The 8,214-nt window shown below is 60.1% G+C and overlaps 3 protein-coding genes across 3 annotated transcripts in view; all 3 read left to right on the top strand.

Moving 5' to 3' along the window:
- Positions 1-1,111, top strand: part of LOC146599523 (interferon-induced transmembrane protein 1-like) — a 2,028-nt gene extending 917 nt beyond the window's left edge. The window contains exons 2-3 of the mRNA XM_085298422.1: positions 143-388; positions 897-1,111. Of these exons, the coding sequence (XP_085154548.1) occupies positions 143-388; positions 897-1,058 (408 nt within the window). The 3' untranslated portion in view covers positions 1,059-1,111. The remainder of the gene's footprint in view (positions 1-142; positions 389-896) is intronic.
- A 929-nt stretch (positions 1,112-2,040) lies between these two features.
- Positions 2,041-3,983, top strand: LOC146599522 (interferon-induced transmembrane protein 5-like). The gene is made up of 2 exons (XM_085298421.1): positions 2,041-2,318; positions 3,463-3,983. Exons 1-2 carry the CDS (start codon positions 2,133-2,135, stop codon positions 3,613-3,615), a joined length of 339 nt encoding a protein of 112 aa, XP_085154547.1. The 5' UTR covers positions 2,041-2,132; the 3' UTR covers positions 3,616-3,983.
- An 81-nt stretch (positions 3,984-4,064) lies between these two features.
- Positions 4,065-7,795, top strand: LOC146599521 (interferon-induced transmembrane protein 5-like). Its single transcript, XM_085298420.1, has 2 exons — positions 4,065-6,098; positions 7,089-7,795. Exons 1-2 carry the CDS (start codon positions 5,913-5,915, stop codon positions 7,305-7,307), a joined length of 405 nt encoding a protein of 134 aa, XP_085154546.1. The 5' UTR covers positions 4,065-5,912; the 3' UTR covers positions 7,308-7,795.
- The last annotated feature ends 419 nt before the right edge of the window (positions 7,796-8,214 follow it).

Here is an 8,214-nt window from a genome sequence, read left to right as displayed (position 1 = left end):
CCGCCGGCGAGGCGCCGCCGCCCTTTGCACCCTGCGCGCTCGGCGGCCGTGGCCCGGCGGGTGGGGACCGTCCCCGCTGTCCCCCGGCACCCGGCGTCCCTGAGGCCCCACCCCGGCAAACCCTCCTCTTGCCTATAACTAGGTGGCCCCGGGCGCCCAGCTGCTCGCTGCCATGGAGAGCTATCCTCACACCGTCAGCATCAACGTGCCGCCCCCGGGCCGCTACGAGGCGGCCCCCCCTTACCCCACGGCCACCGCTTTCGGCCGGGTGGAGGCCCCCGGCCTCAGGCGGGAGCCGCGGGACTTTGTGCTCTGGTCCTACTTCAACACCTTGTTCTGCTGCAACCCTCTGTGCCTGGGCTTCATCGCGCTCGTCTTCTCCATCAAGGTGAGAGGGAACGGAGGGGCGGCGGGCCCCCGGGGACGGGCAGGTTGGAGCCCGGCGCGTTTCGGCTCTCCCCGCGGGCGCTAACTCCGCCGCAGCCCGCCGAAAGCGCAGCCCGGCCTGACGAGCGAAGGGCGGCGGGGAGGCGGCGCGGGGAGCGCCGYGCGCCCGCTGCCCCGGCCGCCCCTTGGCCGGGGCGTTCCCCACGCAGGTGCGCCCGGATCGGGATCGCTCTCCTCCCTCGCTTCCTTCCAAGCCTCCGCCGTCCTCTGGGAATGCCCCGGCTTCGCCGCCTCGCTCCACGGGCGGACTGGGCAGAGCGTTGCCGATTTTAATGGCTTTTAACAGGCCGTTAAGAAAGAGCCTGAACGCTGCTGCGCGCGCTGCTCCGGCTGCAAGCAGGTCCCGGCCAGGGAGAGCAAAACGCAGGTTTTCTAGTCCCGTTCAGCTCCGGCAGACCACTCGGGACCTTCTCATCTTGCTCCCTGCTCCCTCCTCCTCCTCTCCACAGGCCAGAGATGAAAAAATTGCCCGGCAACCCCTGCTTGCAGGAAAATACGGGAAGACGGCCATGTACCTGAACATCGCAGCGTTCGTCCTCGGCATCCTGCTCATCATCGTCACGCTGGTGCTGCTGTTCCTGTACGTCTCGTCGCTGCACTACACCACGTAGGCCTCCGGCCGCGGCGCCCAGCCGTCCTGCCAAGGAAGGGGTGACGCCGCTCTGCCGCCTCCGTCCCGCTCGGCTCAGACCTGCTGCTCTGCCCGCTGGCGTCCCTTCGCCGCGCTCGCCGGCCCAGGCGGGTTACGTGCTGGAGGCAAGCCACTGCCGAATAAAGCGCTTTTGGTCCCATCCGGGAAACACCGCGCTCCCGCGTTTTGGGAGGCAACGTCTCCCCAGAGCACCCCTGCCTCAAGGGGCCAAGGAGGACGCGCCGCGGCGTGGGCGAGCGGGGAGGCGGGGGTGAGCGAGGCTCGGACGGCGGGGACGCCACGCGGGAGACGTCAGCTAAACGAACCCCTGGGCTCCAGTTTGGAAACCCCAGATGTGCACACGCGCTGCGGAGGGTCCACGAGGCTTTACAGCACCTGCAGAGGAATCAGGGCTCAGCAGGGAGCTGGGGGGGTCCCCTGGGACCCGGCAGGGGGAATTAGGGAAGTTCCTCAGGGCTCAGTGGCGAAATGAGGGGCATCCCCCCCCTTGCTCGGTGCTTTCGTCGCGGCAGCCTGCGAGGAGCCCCCGGGCGGCTCCCCGAAAGCAGAGCTGCCTTCWCTCCCCTCTCCACCCCGCAGCACGTGCGCCCGCCTCCAGTGCAGCCGCCGCGGGACACAGCGGGCTGCTCTGTCACCCGCTTCAGCCCCCAAACTGCGCCCGGGGGACACACGGGTGTCCACCACCGTCACCGGTGGGCACAGGGCTCACGTGGGTCTAATTCAGCCGGTGCCAGCTGCAAGGAAAGGGTGCAGCCGCTGGCTGGCGGCACGCCAGCAGGGGCAAAACGCCGGGGGCTGCGGCGGCGGGTGAAGCGGAGGCCCCGAGGGGCCCGGGTGCCCCAAAAGCTTTGCCTCTCCTGCACCACCCCGGGCCGCCGCGGGGGGCTCCTGAGCCTGCGCTGGAGGGGCTCCGCGAGCGCTGAGGGCGGCGCAGGGCCGCCCCCGCTGTCCCCCCCGGCCCAGGCGGGCTGGGTTTCATTTCCTCGCTGTGACTGCTCTCCGGCCAGCGGCAGCTCAGCTCCGCGGCRTGGCCATGCAGCCCCAGCAGGCAGACGTGTGCATCCCGCTGCAGCCCCCCGAGCAGGGGCCGCCCCACGCCGCCGGCCCCGGCAGGCAGCCCCGTGACTTCATCCTCTGGTCCCTCTTCAACGTGCTGCTGGGCCACGGCTTCGCCTACYTGGGCTGCCTCTGCTTTCCTGCCCTCATTCTCTCCATCAAGGTGAGTCATGGCCCTGCCACCCGCACCGGCACCAGCCCGTGARCAAGAACCCCCAGGACCCCCAAGCTGGTGCCTAGGACTGGCCCAAATGGGACCCCCAATCTGGTGCCGCTAACTCAGCTCAACCGGGAGTCACTGATCCAATTCTCAGAGCTGGTCCCACCAGAACCCCCCAGTCCAGTGCCCCAGGGCAGGCCTGACCAGGATCCCCGCAGCCTGGTGCCTCAGACTGGCCAGGAGCCCCAAGTCAGTCCCCGAGCCAGCACTCAGACCCAGCCTGGCCAGGAGCCCCCAGGTCAGTGCCCCATCTGGGACTGCCAGTCAGGTCCTCCAGAGCTGGTCTTACCAGGACCCCCACCCAGCCAGGACTCCCTGAGCCAGTCCCCAGAGCTGGCCCTGCCAGGACCCCCCAGTCTGGTGCCTCAGACTCAGCCTGGCTGGGAGGCCCCAATTCCCAGAGCTGGCCTAGCTGGGAGCCTCCAGGCCAGCGCCCCAGGCTCAGCCTGGCTGGGAGCCCCAGTCTGGTCACCAGAGCCGGCCCGACTGGGACTCCCCAAATGGACACCCAGAGCTGGTCCGACTGGGACCCCGATCCGGCCTCCAGACTCACTCCAACCAGGACTCCTCGATTYGATCCCCCAGGGCCAGCCTGACTAGGACTCCCCAGTCCAGTCCTCCAGACCCATCTGACCAGGACCCCCCCGATCCTGTGCCCCAGACCCCTGCTGACCAGACCTCCCCCAATCTAGTCCCCCAGACTAGCCCAGCCAGGCCCCCCAGTTCCCTCCCTCTGAGCCAGCCCAGCCTGATCCCCTGGTCCAGTCCCCCCAACCCAGCCTGTCCTGATCCCCCACAACCCGGGACCCCACATCCCTGTGCCCCTATGACAGCCTGTCCTGGCACCCCCAATCCAGTCCCCCGACACAGCCCACACCCTGTACCCATGTGCCAGTCCTGGTGGGGCTGTGGCTAGGACAAATCCCCCCCTTTACCCAGGGCTGTGCGTCTGTGAGGCCCCAGCACCACCTGGTGGCCACCCCAGTTGGGCTGGACCCCTGCTGCCCTCCTGCCCCTTCCAGCATTCCCAGCCCCTTTGGCGAGGGTCTGGCTTCTCCTGCTGAGCCTTTACGTTTGGCCCTCGCAGGCCCGTGACTGCAAGGTGTTGGGGGACCTGGAGGGTGCCCGCCGGTACGGCACCCGGGCCAAGGTGCTGAACATYATCAGCTCGCTGCTGCTGGTTGTCACTGTGGTTGTGGTCGTCATCTTCATCGTCGCCACGATGAGCTATGCGGCCTGACGCGCCCCTGCTTGCTCCCTCAAGGACTGGACTCGCTTGCTGCCCTCCTGCTGCTACGCAAGGGGCTTGTCTCCCCCGGAGGTGTACCAGGGCCCTGCTGCCTCCGCAACACGGGGGAGAGGGAGGCTGAGCTCAGGCAAGGTGCTGCCTCCTTCCTGCCCACATCCCAGGATGGACCAAAGAGTTTGGATACAGCTGCTGCTCTGCCCCACCACTGTAAGGGCTGGGCTAGGTGACTGCCTCCAGCATCCCGTTCTTCGTGGCTTGGGCACCTTGGAAGGGAGGTGACAGGTTCTCCTGGCCACACTGGTACTTAATCCAGTCGCAACGCATTTGTAGGTCACAAATAAAGCTTCCTGCAGAGCTTGGCACATGGTGCTTTATTCACAGCCCGTGGGGAAGACAACGACCCGTGGAGAGACCTGCTGTGGCATGGGGGGGAGACCTGTGGGAGGCCCTGAGGGACCTAGGAGTGATGAGAAGCACCTTACCCTGTTATCCACTACCCCTGAATGCTTCAGCCAGTTCTAGGGCCCCAGCAGGGAACAGGGGGTTTTAATAAACAGGGAACACTTTCCAGGGCCATTTCCCCTGCAGGCAAAGCAAGGAAGACGTGTTGGGGTAGAAGCGGAGGTGCTGCATGCAAAAGCCTCCAAGACTTAGGGCTTCAGGGCACTTGTCCTGAAGTTTCGCTCACCTGCTCACGAGCAGCATTTCCCACAGCCCTAGCTCCACACTCACTGGTACCACTTGCTCATTGGGATGAGCCCCAGAGCGATGCTGGTGGCCGGGCCGTTGGCAGGAGAGTCCCCACCACCAGCTGGGACCTCAAGTGTCTCCAGGGAGAGGTGCTGCAAGCGCAGAGCTCTTCCGCGCTGGGGCAGGAGGGCTGCTCCCGGCTCAGCCTGCCTTTTTCTCCCTCAGGCCACTATCAACCTACTCTTCCCATTCCTGCCAGCATGTGGCAGCTGCAGCTAGCAAAGTGCCCTTGCCTCCCGGGCCACTGCACAGCCCTCTGCCTTCATCCCCTCCCTGCTGCAGCACACTGCCAGCCTGTACCTCTCCTTCTCCTCCCGGTCCGGGAGAAGAGCTTCTTCCTAAAGACCTAGGGATGGCAGAAGGGCAAAAAAAAAAAAAAGAAAAAAGAAAAAGAAAAGAAAAAAGAAAAGAAAAAAAAGGAAAGAAAGAAAGAGAAACACCTCCTTGGGCTTTTCTTGCAAAGCCCCATCTCCTTCTACCGCCAGGGAATTGTATAGGGCTTTGCCAGAAGGAGCGCCTCGCTGTTTTAGAGTTAACTTCCCACTTAATGCTCTCTCTGAGGGAAAAAAAGTGTAGCACTTTTACCAGTCCTTAGCAGTCCCAAGCACTGGCAGCCCAGGTGCTGTACAAACAGCAATCATCACATCTACCTGAGCCAAACGCTTCCTCAGCAGCGGATGTTTCCAAACAGCAGGAGAAAGCACATTTCTGTCAACAATAAAAGACAGTGTCCAAGATCAGACGCTCCTGTGATCACGAACACTTGGCCAAGAAGCCGCAAAGCCCTCTCCATTGTAACACCACTAGCTAATGGATGGGAAATCGTTGTTGYTGAATACATCGCTCTGCTCCCGCAGTCTGGGCTTGCTGTGAGCAYGAGGTTGCCCAAGCCAAAGAGCATCTTCACACTCTGAAGGTCTCGATCTGGGGTCATGACACGACCACGCAAGGTGTGATTTCCTTGGCAGGCCTGGCATGAAGGATCTGTCTGGTGTCCGCTCCTCTGGGTACCAGACCCATTTTGTGCGTTGGTGGCCCAGATAAAAGACCTGCGCCAACCTTTCAATGAGGGCTAATGCAAAGCCCCAGCAAACAGGTGGAGAGGCAGGAAAGGATGCTCCTGGCTGTGCAGCTGCTGATCACTTGTTTAAACTTTTCCCATGGATCCCTCCTATTGACTCCTTGGACATTCAGCTTCTCCTGCAGGAGCTGTCCCTCTGCCCAGCCCTGTCCTGGAAGCAGTCTAGAGCAGTTTGTGACTCTCATTCTGGGAGGAATGCTGAATATAAAAAGCCACTGCCTATATACTTGCAGGAGGGAGGTAGGCTTGCAAAACCAAGTTATATTTCTAGCTCCCAGCCAAGCATTTCTGATAACCACAGCCCATGGAGGGCTGTAATTTCTCAGATTTATATATAGAGAAGATGAGCCTGTGCTGGAGRCAGGGCTTATATAAAGGGACTGTCGTGCCCTGCTCCCCTAGACAGGCTGCTAAAAGACAGTGCAAAAGAGCTTGAGGGTTGCTCCTCTGTGTGACCATGGACACCTCCTACCCACGTGAGGATTACCTGCCCATGACATCCCACAAGCGGGACCCTTCTACTACTGTCATCACCATCAACTCCTCTGTGGTGCCCCGTGACCACCTGATTTGGTCTATCTTCAACACCATCTACATGAACTTCTGTTGTCTTGGATTCGTGGCTCTTGCCTTCTCTGTCAAGGTAAGGAAACCCTGTGCTGCCCTGCCCCAGGGAGGCCACTCCACAGGGTAGAGACAGCCAGGACCCAAGTGGGAATCAGAGATCCATGTTTGGGCTTACCTGGTGTTTCTGAGAGCCTTCCTTGTGCTCTGAATTGCTAACACCATGGAAGGGAGGATTTCCCAAGGAGATATGGAGAGGAAATACAGAATGCAGACTGACTGGGAGGGCTGGAGTACAGAGCACTAGAAAAAAAGAGTCTAACATCTTTAAGAAGACCTCATCCCCCTGCCATTTGTGGGTGACACTACTCCCTGKTAAAGTCCTCCCATCCCTTCCTGTCACCTATTAATGAGGCTGAGAAAGCCCCCATGTAATTGCACCTTCCTGCCACCTCCGGGCTGCCGCTGTCTGAGGAGTGATGTAGCATCGAGGACCAGCTGCTTTCCTCAGAAGGCATTGGAGGCAAAGGGATGCCTCCCTGACTCCCCCATGGGACCTGTCATCTGGCAGGATTGGGTCCAGTCGGACTCAACYGGGGCAGAGAGACTGGGGAAAGGGAGGTCTGGAGCCTCCATCCTTTTCTCTGTGAGCCTAGCCAGCTCTCCTGGGTCGCTTGCAGCTCCGCTGCAGCATTTCCCTAGAGGCACAATACAAGAGGGTGAGAAGCGGAGATAAGACAAAGGCTGGCTGAGGGCTGTCCACATAGCCAAGCTGGTTCATCGTGAGCCGGTGGAGATCTTGGCACACCCAGGAGGACTAAATTGCAGGGTGCAAGACCGTGGCGCTGCCTCACTGGAAGCCACGTGGCAAGTAGGGAGACCAGAAGGAGGTCCAGGCCATTTGCTCAGATGCACCTTGGGTTCAGTGGGGCTGTAAGGACAGGGAAGGGACGTGGACTTCCCAGAGCCGCAGGAAGGGGAGGGAGGCCACAGGTAGTTTCACTACCGCTGCCCAGTCGCTTTTKCTACCTCCAGTTCAGCTGGTTACCCCGTATCTCGGCTGTTGCAGGCACGGGACCAGAAGGTGGCCGGAGACGTGGAAGCAGCTCGGCACTTCAGCTCCAAGGCCAGATGCTACAACATCCTGGCCACAGTGGGAAGCCTGGTGCTGCCACTCCTGCTCACCGCCCTCATCATCACGGGTGTGATCCACCTCTCAAAGCTCGCCCAGGAGTCCATAGACTTTTTCAGCTACCAGTTCAGCACAAGCGATGATGATGACAAGTGACTGGCAGGTGAAGGGTTTGCGGAGACCCCTCCGCATTGTTTGTGGCCTCCCAAATAGACCGCTGGTCCAGCATAACCAGCAACTAATACTGCTGCCTGTCTCTGCCATCCAGAGCCCTAAGGCTCACACACATACAGTCCTCCTGCAGTGTCCAAGGGCCCCAGAAYGTTTCACAAGCTTTCATGCCCTTAGAGCAGCACGCGGGGTGTGGAGGCAACTTCCGCACAGCCTCACAGACCCCTCAGACTTTTGCGCAGCTGAGTCTCCACTGGCCTCTCACCTCCCCCTTGCCTGGTCCAGCTCTCCCAGTGCCTAGGTGCTTGACACCAGCTTCCTGCCCTGCTTCTTGTGGGGTTAGTTTCATTTATCCTATTTTTTTTCTCTTATTCTTTTTTTTTTTTAAAAAAAAAAACATTTTATACTGCGTGGGCTACAGCATCCAGCCAGCCTTGGTGATTACTATTTATATCATTAAATAATTTCATACATTGCAAGTCTTCTGTGTGTGTATGTGTGTAGGGCAGAGGGGCATGCTWAAGGCTTAGATGACATTTGCACTTGGCTCATGCTCTTCACTATGAGGAGACTTAGTAATCTACATTACTTTTAAGGACATTCTGTGTAAAATAAACACAGGCCATGAGTGTGAGAGGAACATGGGCTCCCATTCATGACTGAGGAAGGGAAAGAAGAACTGAGAGAAGTTTCTCAGCCCAGTAGGGAATAGCATCTGTTGGACCATAATTAGCAAAATAAGATAATATCCCCTCCAAGTGGAGCTGACACCTATAAACTCACTGTAGTAAAAAGCAGGAATCCCCCAGGTTGTCCCCAGACAATGATGCAGGTGTTGAACTTGCTGTGACCATGAGTAATGGGGGACGCTGGCACATACAGCATGTCCCCT

The sequence above is a fragment of the Rhea americana genome, unplaced genomic scaffold (assembly GCF_003343005.1).
Source record: "Rhea americana isolate MKP2758 unplaced genomic scaffold, rheAme1 scaffold_139, whole genome shotgun sequence".
Lineage (NCBI taxonomy): Eukaryota > Metazoa > Chordata > Aves > Rheiformes > Rheidae > Rhea > Rhea americana.
Note: the sequence above shows the minus strand (reverse complement) of the source record. Positions and strands in the feature narration are given on the sequence as shown.

Excerpts from the sequence above, each read along its gene's own strand:
- LOC146599521 (XM_085298420.1), top strand. The coding sequence starts at position 5,913 with ATGGACACCTCCTACCCACGTGAGGATTACCTGCCCATGACATCCCAC. Across the intron at positions 6,099-7,088 it reads CTCTTGCCTTCTCTGTCAAG|GCACGGGACCAGAAGGTGGC; the intron begins GTAAGGAAACCC and ends CGGCTGTTGCAG.